General features: G+C 41.8%; 1 protein-coding gene across 1 annotated transcript in view; it reads left to right on the forward strand.

The window, feature by feature from the left end:
• The window catches only part of LOC139584561 (CD44 antigen-like), a 42,965-nt gene extending 25,928 nt beyond the window's left edge, over window positions 1-17,037 (forward strand). The window contains exons 5-8 of the mRNA XM_071416563.1: window positions 9,350-9,886; window positions 13,292-13,381; window positions 14,734-14,812; window positions 15,610-17,037. Of these exons, the coding sequence (XP_071272664.1) occupies window positions 9,350-9,886; window positions 13,292-13,381; window positions 14,734-14,812; window positions 15,610-15,823 (920 nt within the window). The 3' untranslated portion in view covers window positions 15,824-17,037. The remainder of the gene's footprint in view (window positions 1-9,349; window positions 9,887-13,291; window positions 13,382-14,733; window positions 14,813-15,609) is intronic.
• The last annotated feature ends 1,081 nt before the right edge of the window (window positions 17,038-18,118 follow it).

Genomic DNA, 18,118 nt, shown 5'->3' on the forward strand with positions numbered 1-18,118 from the left:
TCAACAGGCAGTAGAACGTGGAATGAAGCGTCTAGCTTGATGTGGGACCGGATGAGAGCCATTGGAGTGACTAGACAGGCATATTGCCAGTTCTTGGCCACGCACACTGCGCATGTGATGTCCTTCCTTGCTATCGGTTATATAGAGATGAAGAAATGCTCCGTTTGGGACGTTATTGGATATATATGAGAAAAACATCCTGAAGATTGATTCTCAACTGAGTTTGACCAGTTTATTCGATTTGTAATATCACTTTTTGAAGTTTTTGTTCATTAGCGTAAATTTGGATGGGCACGTGAACTACACATGCTAGCCAAAGTTGCTAATTCGACAGAAGTAATGGACGTTATAAAACAAAACAACGATTTATTGTGGAACTAGGATTCCTGGCACTGCATTCTGATGAAAGATCATGAAAGGTAAGGGAATATTTATGATGTAATTTCGTATTTCTGTTGACTCCAACATGGCGGAGAATGGCTGAGCGCCGTCTCAGATTATTGCATGCTGTGCTTTTTACTAAAGTTATTTTTTAAATCTAACACAGCGGTTGCATTAAGAACCAGTGTATCTTTAATTATATGTTAAACATGTATCTTTATCAAAGTTTTATGATGAGTATTTCTGTATTTCACGTGGCGCTCTGTAAATACTCTCGCTATTTTGGAGCCATTTCTGAACATGGCGCCAATGTAAAACCACGATTTCTGGCTATAAATATGCACATTATTGAACAAAACATAAATGTATTGTATAACATGATGTCATATGACTGTCATCTGATGAAGTTGTTCAAAGGTTAGTGATTAATTTTATCTCTATTTGTGGGTTTTGTGAAAGCTATCTTTGCTGTGAACAAAATGGCTGTGTTTTTTTGGATATGGTGTTGAGCTAACATATATATATGTTGTGTTTTCGCTGTAAAACATTTTAAAAATTGGACATGTTGGCTGGATTCACAAGATGTTTATCTTTCATTTGCTGTATTGGACTTGTGATTTCATGAAATTATATTATATTATATCCCTGTGGCGCTAGGCTAGGCTATGCTAGTCAGTGTTTCTGATGACAATGATCCCGGATCCGGGATGGGTGGTTCAGAGTTAAGAACAAATTCTTATTTACAATGACGGCCTACACCGGCCAAACACAGACGACGCCTTATGGGCGCCTACTAAAGAACACCAATAAGAAGAGACTTGCTTGGGCCAAGAAACACAAGCAATGGACATTGGATTGGTGGAAATCTGTCCATTGGTCTGGAGTCCAAACTAAATATTTGTGTTTCTTTGTGACACACAGTGTAGGTGAACAGATGATCTCTGCAAGTGTAGTTCCCACCGTGAAGCATGGAGGAGGAGGTGTGATGATGTGGGGATGCTTTGCTTGTGACAGCGTTAGTGATTTATTTAGAATTCAAGGCACACTTAACCAGTCTACCACAGCATTCAGGCGATACTCCATCACATCTGGTTTGGGCTTAGTGGGACTGTCATGTGTTTTTCAACAGGACAATGACCCAACGCCTCCAGGCAGTGTAAAGGCTATTTCCAGGTGACGTTGATTGAGAGAATGCCAAGAGAGTGCAAAGCTGTCATCAAGGCAAAGGGTGGCTACTTTGAAGAATCTAAAATATATTTTGATTTGTTTAACACTTTTTTGGTTACAACATGATTCCATATGTGTTATTTCATAGTTTTGATGTCTTTACTGTTATTCTACAATGTAGAAAATAGTATGAATAAAGAAAAACCCTTGAATGAGTAGTTGTGTCCAAACTTTTGACTGGTGCTGTATATATATCAAATCAAAACAAATTGTATTGGTCACATGTGCCGAATACGACAGGTGTAGACCTTACCATGAATTGCTTACTTACAAGCCCTTAAGCCCTTATTAACTAACAATGCAGTTTTAAGAAAAATAATAGTTAAGAAAAATTTAAAAAACTAGAGTAAAAATAAAAGAGCAACAATAAAATAGCAATAACGATGCTATATACAGGGGGTACCGGTACTGAGTCAATTTTAGGGGGAACTGAGTCAATTTTAGGTTAGTCAAGTTATTTGAGGGAATCATTCAAGGGAATAACGAACAGAGTAAAGTACAGAGAGATCCTTGATGAAAACCTGCTCCAAAGCGCTCAGGACCTCAGACTGGGGTGAAGGATCACTTTCCAACAGGACAACTACCCTAAGCACACAACCAAGACAATGTAGGAGTGGCTTCGGGACAAGTCTCTGAATATCCTTGAGTGGCCCAGCCAGAGCCCGGACTTGAACCTGATCAAACATCTCTGGAGAGACCTGAAAATAGCTGTGCAGCTACACTCCCCATCCAACCTGGCAAAGCTTGAGAGGATCTGCAGAGACGAATGAGAGAAACTCCCCAAATACAGAAGTGCCAAGCTTGTACCGTCATACCCAAGAAGACTCGAGGCTGTAATCACTGCCAAAGGTGCTTCAACAAAGTACTGAGTAAAGGGCCTGAATAATTACTGTATGTAAATGTGATATCTCCTTCCACTCAGGAAGGAGACGTGTTCTGTCTCCTAGAGATGAACGTACTTTGGTGTGAAAAGTGCAAATCAATCCCAGAACAACAGCAAAGGACCTTGTGAAGATGCTGGAAGAAAAAGGTACAAAAGTATCTTTATCCACAGTAAAACGATTCCTATATCGACATAACCTGAAAGGCCGCTCAGCAAGGAAGAAACCACTGCTCCATAACCACCATAAAAAAGGCAGACTATGGTTTGCAACTGCACATGGGGACAAAGATCGTACTTTCTGGAGAAATGTCCTCTGGTCTGATGAAGCAAAAATAGAACTGTTTGACCATAATGACCATCGTTATGTTTGCGGGAAAAAGGGGGAGGCTTGCAAGCTGAAGAACACCATCATAACCGTGAAGCACGGGGGTGGCAGCGTCATGTTGTGGGGGTGCTTTGCTGCAGGAGGGACTGGTGCACTTCACAAAATAGATAGCTTCATGAGGAGGGAAAATTATGTGAATATATTGAAGCAACATCTCAAGACATCAGTCAGGAAGTTAAAACTTGGTCGCAAATGGGTCTTCCAAATGGACAATGACCCCAAGCATACTTCCAAAGTTGTGGCAAAATGGCTTAAGGACAAGAAAGTCAAGGTATTGGAGTGGCCATCACAAAGACCTGACCTCAATCCTATAGAAAATTAGTGGGCAGAACTGAAAAAGCATATGCGAGCAAGGAGGCCTACAAACCTGATTCAGTTACACCAGCTCTGTCAGGAGGAATGGGACAAAATTCACCCAACTTATTGTGGGAAGTTTGTGGAAGGCTACCCAAAACATTTGACCCAAGTTAAACAATTTAAAGGCAGTGCTACCAAATACTAATTGAGGGTATGTAAACTTCTGACCCACTGGGAATGTGATGAAATAAATAAAAGCTGAAATAAATCATTCTCTCTACTATTATTCTGATATTTCACATTATTCAAATAAAGTGGTGATCCTAACTGACCTAAGACAGGGAAGTTTTACTAGGATTAAATGTCAGGAATTGGGAAAAACTGAGTTTAATTGTATTTGGCTAAGGTTTATGTAAACTTCTGTTTTCAACTGTATGTTGACTGTGACAGTTGTGTTGTATGGGGAGGATGCTACCACACATGACAAGCGCACAAGGTAGGTGTTCACTACAATGAACCAACATAGCCTGGGGCTACACATTAACTTTCCCACTCCACTGTCAGTCCTTCCCTTAGGCAGTTACTAGAGACCATGGAACTGGACTGCCACATCCCAGGAGGCCATTCAACAGCCAAAATGCTATCTGACAATTTTTGTCGTGCGTTGTCCTCATATGTACCTATTTTGCTACCAACAATGGCTGGCCAGCCCATGTGGCACCTGAACTGGACTCACGTGAATCATGCATTGGTCTGGGAAACTGCAGTAATCCCAACATCCATATAAGAATTGACTGTGGCAGAGGATTGACTGTGAGATAGTGGTCTTTGTGCACCATGTTTGACAAGCTGCACCTCGTCTGCAACCCTTTTACTGTCCATCAAAGCCGAGGAATCACCTTCAAATGTACACTACCGTTCAAAAGTTTGGGATGGTGGCCTTCTAGGCAGAGTTCCTCTGTCCAGTGTCTGTGTTATTTTGCCCATCTAATCTTTTCTTTTTATTGGCGAGTCTGAGATATGGCTTTTTCTTTGCAACTCTGCCTAGAAGGCCAGCATCCCAGAGTCAATTCTTCACTGTTGACGTTGAGACTGGTGTTTTGTGGGTACTATTTAATGATGCTGCCAGTTGAGGACTTGTGAGGTGTCTGTTTCTCAAACTAGACACTCTAATGTACTCTTCCTCTTGCTCAGTTGTGCACCGGGGCCTCCCACTCCTCTTTCTATTCTGGTTAGAGACAGTTTGCTCTGTTCTGTGAAGGGAGTAGTGCACAGTGTTGTACCAGATCTTCAGTTTCTTGGCAATATCTCACATGGAATAGCCTTAGTTTCTCAGAACAAGAATAGACTGACGAGTTTCAGAAGAAGCGTCTTTGTTTCTGGCCATTTTGAGCATGTAATCGAACCCACAAATGCTGATGCTTCAGATACTCATATAGTCTAAAGAAGGAGAGTTGTATTGCTTCTTTAATCAGAACAGCAGTTTGCAACTGTGCTAACAGAATTGCAAAAGGGTTTTCTAATGATCAATTAGCCTTTTAAAATGATCAACTTGAATTAGCTTAAACAACGTGTGTCACATTCTGACCATAGTTATTTTGTATTTTCTTTGTTTTAGTGTGGTCAGGGCGTGAGTTGGGTGGGTAATCTATGTTTTCTATTTCTGTGTTGGTTTTCTGTGTTTGGCCTGCTATGGTTCTCAATCAGAGGCAGCTGTCATTCGTTCAGAGGCAGCTGTCAACCATATTTAGGTAGCCTGTTTTCTGTTGGGTTTTGTGGGTGGTCCCTCACAACCAACACTTCTTAGTCATAGTCTATGACCTAGCTACACTTTGACTAACCTCTAAGTAACCTGAGGTCACCCTCATGTCACTCTCCACATCTCCTGCTGGGCTTTCCCCAGTCTGTAATCAATGCCAACCACCCACAAACCTCTTGACGCACGGATCCCTTTAGCGGGATAATTTTCATCAACAACCGCTGAATTGCAGAGCGCCAAATTCCAAAGAAATTGCTAAAAATATTTATATTCATGAAATCTCAAGTGCAATATAGCAAAACACAGCTTAACTTGTTGTTAACATCTCTGTGATATGTGGGACGATAGCGTCCCACTTGGCCAAAAGCCAGAAAAAATGTAGCGCGCCAAATTCAAATATATTACTATAAAAATCAATCTTTCATGAAATCACAAATGAAAGACACCAAATTAAAGCTACACATGTTGTGAATCCAGCCAACATGTCTGATTTCAAAAAGGATTTACGGCGAAAGCACACCAAACAATTATGTTAGCTCAGTACATAGCCACAGATAAACACAGCCATTTTCCCAGCAAAAGATAGTAGTCACAAAAAGCAGAAATAGAGATAAAATGAATCACTAACCTTTGATGATCTTCATCAGATGACACTCATAGGATATCATGTTTCACAATACATTTATGTTTTGTTCGATAATGTGCATATTTATATCCACAAATCTCGGTTTACATTGGCGCCATGTTCAGAAATGGCTCCAAAATATCCGGAGAAATTGCAGAGAGCCATGTCAAATAACAGAAATACTCATCATAAACTTTGATGAAAGATACATGTTTTACATATAATTAAAGATACACTTTTTCTTAATGCAACCGCTGTGTCAGATTTCAAAACAACTTTACGTAAAAAGCACACCATGCAATAATCTGAGACGGCGCTCAAACATAACAACATTTCTCCGCCATGTTGGAGTCAACAGAAATATGAAACTACATCATAATTTTTCCCTTACCTTTGATCATCTTCATCAGAATGCACTCCCAGGAATCGTAGTTCCACAATAAATCGTTGTTTTGTTCGATAATGTCCATTACTTATGTCTAAGTAGCTACTTTTGCTAGCATGTTTAGTGCACATATCCAAACGCTCGCGCAAATGCAGGCGAACTCGGACGAAAACTTCAAAAAGTTATATAACAGGTCGAATAAACTGGTCAAACTTTGTAGAGAATCAATCTTCAGGATGTTGTTATCATATATATTCAATAACGTTCCAACCGGAGCATTCCTTCATGTCTGTAGAAGTTATGGAACGCAAGGCGATATCTTGAGGAAAGCGCGTGACCAGGAACTGGCAATCTGCCAGACCACTGACTCATTCCCCTCCTATCCGGCCCCACAACACAGCATAAGCTTCATTCCACGTTCTACAGACTGTTGACATCTAGTGGAAGGCGTAGGACGTGCAAACAGATTCATATCTTACAGGGAATTGAATCAGCGATGAGTTGAACATTGACCAGTCTCAGAATTCTCACTTCCTGTTTGGAATTTTTCTCAGGTTTTTGCCTGCCATATGAGTTCTGTTATACTCACAGACATCATTCAAACAGTTTTAGAAACTTCAGAGTGTTTTATATCCAATAGTAATAATATGCATATATTAGCATCTGGAACAGAGTAGGAGGCAGTTCACTATGGGCACGCAATTCATCCAAAAGTGAAAATGCTGCCCCCTATCATAACGAAGTTAATCCACCTGTTGTGTCAGATTTTGAAAATATGCTTTACAGCGAAAGCAATCCAAGCGTTTGTGTGAGTTTATCGATCACTAGACAAAACATTAAGAACACGTAGCAGCAATGTAGATTGGTAACGAAAGCCAGAAAAGCAATAAAATGAATCGCTTACCTTTGATGATCTTCGGATGTTTGCACTCACGAGACTCCCAGTTACACAATAAATGTTCCTTTTGTTCGATAAAGATTATTTTTATATAAAAAAACTCAATTTGTTTGGCTTATGTTCAGTATTCCACAGCCTTAGGCAGGTCATCAAGTCTTGACAAAAATTCCAAATAGTATCCGTAAAGTTCGTAGAAACATGTCAAACGTTTTTAATAATCAATCCTCAGGTTGTTTTTAACATCAATAATCGATAATATTTCAACCGGACTGTAAACTATTCAATACAGGAGAGAAATAAAATGTCGAGCAACCAGTGTCGCGCGCATGAACTAATGTAAGGACATCCGTCTATCCACTGACGCGTTTTGATAAATCTCGCTCATTTTTCAGAATAAAAGCTTGAAACTATGTCTAAAGACTGTTCACACCCTGAGGAAGCCATTGGAAAATGAATCTGGTTGATATCCCTTTAAATGGACGAAAGGCAGGCAAGGGAACAGTGATTTTTCAAAATAAGAGTCACTTCCGTGTTGGATTTCCTCAGGTTTTCGCCTGCAAAATCAGTTCTGTTATACTCACAGATAATATTTTGACAGTTTTGGAAACTTTAGAGTGTTTTCTATCCTACTCTGTCAATTATATGCATATTCTAGCATCTGGACCTGAGAAATAGGCAGCTTACATTGGGAACGTTATTTTTCCAAACATAAAAATTCTGCCCCCTAGCTTCAAGATGTTTTAATATCGGCCAAATTATAATCATACCTGACTTTCGAAGGAATATTAAAGAAATATATGGGACGTGACCTGTAGGTCCTTTTGCCACATTTAACTTTAAAAAACTCCCTCCAGAGGCCAACTATGCATTGGGAAGATCTAAAGGCAAGTCTGTTTGTGACAGCCCTTTCACAGACTGTCCTTCACAACCAGACAACCAACCATTCCACTACTGGAGTATCCCCAGCATCATTCAGGCTGGATAATATTCCAGTTAGTCAAAGGTTCTCTTTGGTATGCAAGCAAACTGCAGAAATGGAAACTGATCACTCCACAGCCCCAATACCCCGCCAGTCATACAGGAAGGATACTACCCTTGTCGCTGTAGCTTGCTCAGAATGACCAGTTAGCTGTGCAAGCTGGTCAGGCCTGGGAACTACAACCACCACTGGCTACTTTGTCTCCTTACCCATTGAAGGACACACTCATGTTTATGTGGCCTACCCCCTCCACCCGGGCATTATTCTACACTGTTTGAGTTCAAGGGGTATGCCACAATATCTATCAATTTAACCACTTTTGCAGTCAAATTGTTTTCCTCAACCATCCATTTCATATATGGGAGACATTAAAGATATGGAAAAACATGGTTGTGTTTTATTATACCTCGGGGGGCCTTGCCACTAGCCTATTCCTCTCAATGGTGAATAAGGTGTTGTGAGGCAGAGATGCACAGAGTGACCCAAGATTATCTGATTGTCCCCAGTGGAAAACAGGTCTAATTTGGATGAAAACAACATGGCTGACATTAGCTAGCAACCTGCCCATGGTTATTGCAGATAACTGCACAACAGAGTCACTCTGAATGTGCTTTACAACCACCTGAAATTGACTGAATTTGGGTCTGTCAATTAGCAAATATTTATTCAACTGCCGACTGTCCTCCAAAAGTAGCTTAATATCTCTTACACATCCAGGGCAGCAGGTATCCTAGTCGTTAGGGCGTTGGGAAAAATCTGTCAAAGTGCCCTTGAGCAACCCTACTTGCTCCAGGGTCGCTGTTGATAATGGCAGAGCCTTGCTGTGATCGCTGAGGGTGTCTCAGGGGGAGTGGGATATGCAGAAAACAAATTTACAATTCACATATGCATATTAATATACACTTGCACATGTGTGAAATAGGACAAATATACTGCTACCACAGACTTAATAAAAGGGTGATAGATATGTATTGCTATCTTAACAGACATCTTTTATATGATATGATTTATTGGTAATTCGATCTTCCATGTTCTCATTTCCTACAGAAACAGTACAGTAAATGCATGTGGAAATGACTGTGTAACTCGTTGTAATGACCGGTAAACAGATCATTACAATCTGGTACACAACAGATGATGTCATAGGTTACATAATGGATGTCAAAAGATAGGCGTGAGATCGCTTATCACGTGATGATATCCACAATCATCTATCTGACAGGCTATTCATCTCCAGGTCAATTACAGGGCTGTCTCTCTAGTCTCCACAAGCTTCCTTCACTTCTCCATTCCTTTATGGTAATCACTGATCTATACAGTAGGTGATTGGACAGATGAAAGCATGTCTACCCCCCATTGCTTTCACACATCCAACTTTGACAGATTTGGGATAAGCTCTTGGAATGAGGGGATGTGTTTTGTGAATAATAGTTTTATATAGTTATAATTTTATATACAGTAGTTATAGTTTTATAATAGTTTTAATATCAGAACTGGGCTCATGCATCTTTCTGGTCTGTTTTCCCATAGGTGAAGCCACAGAGCAGCCTAAGACAGAGGAGGTCCCAGAGGAGAAGACAGACATCCAGACATATGCCCCAGCAGTGGTGGAGGACCAGGACCAGGTACAGCCAGAGGCCACAGAGGGAACCCCAGAGGACAGAGCCCAGCCTGAGGACAGAGCCAGCACAGAGCCTGAGAAACAGGGAGCCGAGAGCCCCACTGAGTTATTTGAGGAAGTGGACCCGACCCAACCTGCATCCACTGAGGCTAGCCCAGAGGAACCAACATCAGGAGCTGAGGGTGGGGCCTCAGAGGGGGCAGCCACAGAGAGCCCTGACGGGGGGGAAGAGCAGACTGAGGGGGATGAGACCCAGTCAGCCGGCCACAATGGGGTGCTGGCCACTGAGATGGAGGACACCACCGGGTCTGGGATGCTACCGACTGGCGCTGAGGAGGGGGCCTCTTCTATTGCACCACCTGTTGGACAGCCAGGAGAACCACAGGGCTCAGCCAGCGAGGAGGATGTGCAGGAGATAGTGCCAGAGCAGAAGGAGGGGGCAGAGGGTAAGGAATTACTCTGTTTGTTACATTCATAATATCACATGCAGAATAGTGTTTTTTGCTTTGCTTTGTCATTCAGTTTGGTATCATGAACATGATTATAATGACAATGTATTTAATTCAAATAGCACACTTTAAAATACAAATGCATCTCAAGTAAATCATATATCATGTCAGAACAGAGAAACATAAGAGTTACAAAACAAGTGCCTGGCATTACCCTGCAACAATCATACTTTTCATATAAGATTTCTGTGACAGAATGAATGAAAAGCTTTCCATGAGCCTGAAAATAGCAGTTGTGATACTCAAGGGCAGAAAGTCCCCCTGTACGTTTTGGTCCTAATGCAGATGCCAATCATTCTGCTGCTGCTGCAAAATGTTGAACCAGCAACCTTTGTACAGTCAGTGTGGTATGTATAAATGTTTACATGAGGTGTTCCTCTTTAGACCCCTGGTTACACCCCAGAGAGAGGAAATTGGTGGAATGTGGTTAGGAAGCCTAAACTAAAGATACATTCTGTGTTTATCTCAAATAGCCTTTTTTGCTTCCACACAAAGATGTATTTAGCTACGTTTTTGTAAGCAAAAATATAAGCACCACCAAAACAATTGACACATCTCCATCATGAAACGTTTAATACTATGACATTCATCTATAATGACAGAAATTGTTTTAAAAGTTTTACAAAATGTTTAAAGATGTATCAACTGATGTGTACATCTTCAGTCATATCATTAATCAAAGCCATTTAATAGCTGGCGGAGTCTAGCCAGAATCACGACAATACATATATATATAACATCACTGCCCTCTGGCTATACTGTACTGCTGTTTCCAAGGCGACTCAAAAATCTGTGCTTTCAAGGTGATTAATTGAATCATATCAATCTCTAAATATACATCTCTGTGTTCGTCATTCTCCTCAACACTTTTGTCAAGACATATTATCATGCAATCTCTAATACAGTCTTCTCTGACTGTAATAACTAGCACCATCTTTACCTGTTTTTATCTTTACATAAAAAGTAAGTATCCTTTACATTTTCTTGAAAGTGCTTAGTCTGAGAACTCAGAGAAGGATTCTTGGAACAGATAGCCTACCACACAGTCCGACTCTGGGAAATGTAAGAACTAACCTCGCCCCCTGGTGTTGGGGTGTGAAATAGATTGTGGATTAAAACGCCAATTTCCACTCTTGTTTGTAATGTAATATCCGTGTGCATTTAAAATTATATAAGAAGACATCTGGCACTAGGTATAAAAGCTATATCCAACTTTATATAATAATATTCAAGCGCAAGGAATCATTTGCATAGTCAGCTCTGGTTGCTGAAATAAGAATCTAAAAAACAAATGATAAAGTTGTAGTTTGATGACACTTTCAAATAAAATAAGCACTCAGATTGACCACCATTCATGAAGAAATATTCCATGGAGGCTAGAAAGTTTGTCTTTCTCTGTGTGTCCTCTCCTCTGTGGAGTTTGTTTGAAGAAGGCTCCCCCTCTTGTGACCGGATGAGGGAGAGTGTGAAAGAGAGGAGCACTAGTACACCACTGGCTGTGCCTCAGCATGACTCTTCCTCTCAACTCCCCATCTGTACTGGCTCAAATTCTCAATACAAGAACTCTATATAAACAATCTCTGCATCCAATGATTTAATGTAATACACAGACCCTTTCAATACAGTAGCTAATATTTGGGTCCAATGCTCCTATAGCGTATTCCTATGGGGCATCAACTTGTATTTTGAAGCACTGAATCATTCAGTCAAATCTATCTTAATAATGGTGTGTTTGTGCACTACTGTGCACCACTGAGATACACCTTAGTCCTGAATAGTGAATAGTGTAAGCAAGAGGACCCCCAAGTTGTGTTATGATATAACAACTGCTGGCCCACAGCCTTTTATTATTCATTACATTATAATTGGATTCTTATTCATTAGATGTATTTCTGTATTTTGATTATTTAATGCAGGGGTGTCAAACTCATTCCACGGAGGGCAGAGTGTCTGCAGGTTTTTTTATTTTTCTTTCAGTTAAGACCTACTGTAAACAACCAGGTGAGGGGAGTTCCTTACTAATTAGCGACCATAATTCATCAATCAAGTACAAGGGTGAGCGAAAACCTGCAGACACTCGGCACTCCTTGGAATGAGTTTGACACCTGTGATCCAATGAGACAGTTTAGAAGTAGAAGGGGAGACGAAGAGGGATACGACAGGAGACACAGTAGGAAGTGTGGACATAGGGATAGGACAGGAGACACAGTAGAAAGTGTGGACGTAGGGATAGGACAGGAGACACAGTAGGAAGTGTGGACGTAGGAATAGGACAGGAGACACAGTAGAAAGTGTGGACGTAGGGATAGGACAGGAGACACAGTAGGAAGTGTGGACGTAGGGATACGACAGGAGACACAGTAGGAAGTGTGGACGTAGGGATAGGACAGGAGACACAGTAGGAAGTGTGGACGTAGGAATAGGACAGGAGACACAGTAGGAAGTGTGGACGTAGGGATAGGACAGGAGACACAGTAGGAAGTGTGGACGTAGGGATAGGACAGGAGACACAGTAGGAAGTGTGGACTTACGGATAGGACAGGAGACACAGTAGGACGTGTGGACGTAGGGATAGGACAGGAGACACAGTAGGAAGTGTGGACGTAGGGATAGGACAGGAGACACAGTAGGACGTGTGGACGTAGGGATAGGACAGGAGACAGTAGGAAGTGTGGACGTAGGGATCGATCTGGTAGAGGATGTATTGCTATGGGGGGAATGACACCCCAAAATGTGCACTACTTTCTACCAGAGCCCTGTGTGAGAAATAGGGTGGCATTGATTTACCCTATGAGATACTAATCAGATAAACTGTTCTGTTCTGTGCTAAGGTTATGGGGAGTTTACAATATTGTTCTCATTATAACACTTGGCACAATGTCACTTTAATAATAGCAATAACTCATCAATTACTTTGCAATGAAATGTTGTGATTCGCTCTCAGGTGCCAACTCTGCCCCAACGAGACAGTTCCACATTCCTTAGTAGGTTCAGTTCATTCCACAGCTATGACATCAGCCCTGTTGTAGCACATGATTCCTGGTCATCACATGATAGTGTTCTACATCATCACATGATATTGCACTAAATCACAGTCTGTCAGTGCTCATGCCCAGGCCGTCTGTCTGATTGACAAGATGGACACAGGTCTTCATCACACTTTAGTGTGATAACCAAGCACTTTTATTGTGGTCCACTGCACTCTCTCCAGGGGCTCTGCGTGTGTTACCTGGGTGGACGTGTATGGCATCTGATGACACCAGTTAACATCTATGTGTAATTCATTTGTGAGGCATCAGAGATGTTTCTTTAACACTGTATCTCATTGTTCTCCCCATGTAGTCCCAGATCAGCCCATTCCCAGGGGGAGGATGAATCCAGGTGAGGGAGTAGCCCCTCCTCCAGCCGGGCACGAGAATAGTAGCACACCCGGTGAGTGGCCCACTACCCCTAATATCTCTGCCAGTAGTATTAATACTATTATTGTACATGTCATGAGTGGTTAGTTCAATAATGGCCATGTAATTATCATGTATTATATGGTTTAATGCAGCGATTCTCAGTTGGTGGGTCGTAAACCAAATTTGGGTCGCGGGAGATTTGTGTGGGTCGCGGGAGGTTTTGTGTGGGTTGCGGGAGGTTTTGTGTGGGTCGCGGGAGGTTTTGTGTGGGTCGCGGGAGGTTTTGTGTGGGTCGCGGGTGTCTGAGTTTTTTTTATGAAAAGAAAACCCAGTCTGACCTTGAAATGACTTAAACCATGTGTGTGTAGAAACCATGACTGTGTGTAGAAATGATAATGAACTGACATGTTTAAACAATTTATCTTCAATCACAGTATTTTCAGTATAGAGCTATTTGCAGCGCTATGGTTGATTGTGTGGTCTTAAATCAGTGAGTTTATTAACAGTCAACATCAAGAATATGGGCAAAATGTATTTATTGACAATGAAAGAGGTGGGAATGTTGTTCCTTGTCGTACAGTTGGTACATTTAATATCAATATAGCATTACAAATATTTTTCCAGATTTTATTTTGCCGATTCCTTTTAGCAATGCGAATATTGGGTCACGACTGAGACCACCTGTCACGTTCCTGACCTATTTATGTTAGTTTGTTGTATGTGTTAGTTGGTCAGGACGTGAGTTTGGGTGGGCATTCTATGTTGTCTGTTTCTATGTTGGTTTAAGGGTTGCCTGGTATGGCTCTCAATTAGAGGCAGGTGTTTGGCGTTCCTCTAATTGAGAGTCATATTTAGGTAGGTTGTTTCACAGTGTTCGTTGTGGGTGGTTATCTCCTGTGTCTGTATGTATGTTCGTGCCACACGGGACTGTAGCGTTTGTTTGTAGTCGTGTACCTGTTCGTGCGTTCTTCATGTTGTATGTAAGTTCCATGTTCAGGTCTGTCTACGTCGTGTTTGTTATTTTGTAATTTTCAAGTGTTTTCGTGTTCGTTTCGTAATTCAATAAATATCAGTTATGTCATCATACCTCGCTGCACATTGGTCTTCAGATCCCTCTCTCCTCTCCTCGTCCGAGGAGGAGGAGGAATTAGAGAATCGTTACACCACCTGGTTAAATTTGGGTCCCTAGGCAAAAACAGTTGAGAACCACTGGTTTAATGGATTCATAATGTATTAATAATTGAGCAAACAATTTCATTTATATAGCACTTTTCAAAGCACTTTGCATTGTAAAGGGGCATATGCCACACCTCCAAGTGAGAGACATTATAGACATGAATTATTAATGTTATTCAACCTTTCTCATTTCTTTCCTCTGTGCAGATTGGCTGATTATTGTGGGAGTGGTTGTGGCAGTGGGCGTTCTTCTCCTCGTGTGTGCTGCTGTGGCCAAGCAGAAGAGGTAGGTCTCATTTCACCAATTGGAATTCTGATCGAAAATGAACTGTGTTCACTGCTTCCTCTATGTCTGTTAGGTGGTGACAGTATCCTAATGTGTTCACTGCTTCCTCTCTCTGTCTGTTAGGTGGTGACAGTATCCTAGTGTGTTCACTGCTTCCTCTCTCTGTCTGTTAGCTGGTGACAGTATCCTAATGTGTTCACTGCTTCCTCTCTCTGTCTGTTAGGTGGTGGCAGTATCCTAATGTGTTCACTGCTTCCTCTCTCTGTCTGTTAGCTGGTGGCAGTATCCTAATGTGTTCACTGCTTCCTCTCTCTGTCTGTTAGGTGGTGACAGTATCCTAATGTGTTCACTGCTTCCTCTCTATGTCTGTTAGCTGGTGGCTGTATCCTAATGTGTTCACTGCTTCCTCTCTCTGTCTGTTAGGTGGTGACAGTATCCTAATGTGTTCACTGCTTCCTCTCTCTGTCTGTTAGCTGGTGGCAGTATCCTAATGTGTCCACTTCTCCCTTTCTCTGTCTGTTAGGTGGTGACAGTATCCTAATGCTAATGTGTTCACTGCTTCCTCTCTCTGTCTGTAGGCTGGTGACAGTATTCTAATGTGTTGACTGCCCTCTCTCTCTGTCTGTCTGTCTGTCTGTCTGTCTGTCTGTCTGTCTGTCTGTCTGTCTGTCTGTCTGTCTGTCTGTCTGTCTGTCTGTCTGTCTGTCTGTCTGTCTGTCTGTCTGTCTGTCTGTCTGTCTGTCTGTCTGTCTGTCTGTCTGTCTGTCTGTCTGTCTGTCTGTCTGTCTGTTTGTTAGCTGGTGCGGTCAGCAGCAGACCCTGATGATCACCAACAAGGATGGTAGTGACGGGAATGGGGCGGCGGCGTCCGTGGCTAGCTCCCGCGCCCAGGAGAGAGAGCAGGAGATGGTGACCCTGATGAACAAAGAGAAGATCCAGGAAAACGGCAACACAGAGGAGTTCACCGTTATCACACTGGATGAGTCCCCAGAGAAAGGACAGCTGGCATGAGAGAGGAGGAGGACAAGGAGGAGAAGAGAGAGGGGGACAGAAGGATAGAGAAAGATGAGTAGCTATGGGAGTGCTGACACTGGGGCAGGACTAGAGAAGGTCTGGCTGAGGGTGGAGATGGACACTTTGGCCTGCTACCAAGCAGACAGACACATTGAACATGCAAGCTGGGGTTGGGTGGGGGATTTGTAAATGTAAGGGATGGTTAATACTCTATTGATTCTGTTGTTGTATTCTGCGGAGAATGGCTGGTTTGTCTCACCTTGTTACTAAGGTGCAACATCGGAAACTGGCCAAGTCCTTTGCCTGTCTCTCAGATGGGCTAGCTAGACTGTTAAAGCCAAGATGAGCAGAATGCTACTTTCTACCCTGTTATGTCAGGTATGTGGTTAGGATTGGACAGTTTCCAGTCCTATGGTTTGGACTGAGTCTCTACAGCAGGGGTGTCAACCCAGGCTTCATACACACATGCTGATATTCACCCCTGCCTTTCAATCAGGTTGAAATTTTACCCTGCAGACCCTGTGACACTGGGGGACTGGAGGTTGACATCCCTGCTCTATGCCGGGATCTGAGTGGAGATGTTGAAGGTGTGTGTGTGTGTGTGTGTGTGTATGCACAGTATGTACTGTATGTGTGTATGTATGTGTGAGGGGAGAGAGGAAGGGTGTTGATAAAGGCACAGGGGTGTGGGTGGGAGTTTTTAAAGGTGGGGGGTGGGGGTCTTGGTTTGCCCACCAAGACCAGTCGGAGGTTAAGGTTAAGGTTGAGGGGAAGGACATTGTTGATAGTGTGTCACTTGAAGCTTTTGAGGCATTGAGTTGGAAAAACAGGCGTGCAGAAATGAAAACTAAACAGACGTCGTCAAATAATTTGGCTGGATGTTCATGGGATTAATATTGTTTATTTTGGATGGGTAAATGTGGGACGTTGTGGCCCACTGATGTCTATGCTCTTTATCATTCCCCTGTTTTCTTTCAATATCAACCTTCTGTATATTTCAATTGTTTCCTGTGGATTGGGATTTTGTTTTTTACAAGAAAACACAACGAGATGTTAGTATTTTAATTTATGCAGTTTGGATTTTTCTTGCTATTTTTGCTTCTGTATATAATGTACACATACTTTCCAAATGCCTTAGCAACAGTTGTCATTCATCTTTTTTTGCATGCAATGCCCTTTAATGAATAAATAAAAGCTGTCATATTTGAGAATTATTTAATCAAATTCAGAACCTATGGTCTTCAATTGTGATAGAACATTTGCAATAGTCAGAGTAGATATTGTATAAATCAACTTCATGTATAGTATTCAAGACTGTGCATTTTAAATACCTTTTTTTATGATGTCTATTAACATGGTCTGTATAAATAATACATTAATGTTGAGTAGCGTACAGGATTGTATGGAATATCAACAGCTTTCGGAGAATAGATGCAATGGTCAGATGTGGATGTTGGAGTACACGTATCACATCACCATATAAGTCACCTCATGCTATATTGACAGAAATGTGCCATTTACAATGACCTAGCATTGTGTAGTAATGCATTACACTGTGATGGAACCTAATAACTGTTGTTAACGGCCAACATGAAAATCAATGTACAATCCTGAGGAGTGACCGCGTCCCTCACTGACAAAATAATTGATCTGGCTGGACACACTGACAACAACACATGATCTGGACACAGATATTACAGTAATGGGCAGAAGAGAAGAGCTCCAAGCACAACTCTGGATTCTACTTCGCTGGGCTCCTTTGTAACAAAGCAGCAGAGGCCATCTTATTTCTGTGGCTTTCCCTGTTATGTGCACCAGAGAGAGGGAGGTTGATGAATTCATGTGTCTCTGGCTAGGAGCTCTCTGTCTCCATACTGATCCAGGTTCCAATGTGCCCATTGCTCCACACCTCCATGTGATTACATAATAATCTGTCTCTTTCTTTCATAGGCAAATCACTTTTATCTGTGATTGTCTGTGGATATTATGAATCCTCCCATATCAGTTTGACATTTGTCATGCCTTTTGAGTAAGCGGCAGGACAAATGTGTGTCCCAGCTCTTTTGTGTGGCTTTTTGCCTCTGTTTTTATTCCTCTCCGAGCTTGCTCTCATTTGATTCACTTTGAGGAAAATTAGAAATTGTATTAGGGTAGGAGTGTGTAATGATGAATTAATAAAACATTGTTAATGAGAAAATATGTGTAAAGTCATGGATGAAATAAATGTGTATAGAGGAAATGTTTGATTGTGGTGTTCATTCAGCGGGCAGGAGGGAGGGAAGGAGGGAAGGG

This window comes from Salvelinus alpinus, chromosome 9, assembly GCF_045679555.1.
Source record: "Salvelinus alpinus chromosome 9, SLU_Salpinus.1, whole genome shotgun sequence".
Lineage (NCBI taxonomy): Eukaryota > Metazoa > Chordata > Actinopteri > Salmoniformes > Salmonidae > Salvelinus > Salvelinus alpinus.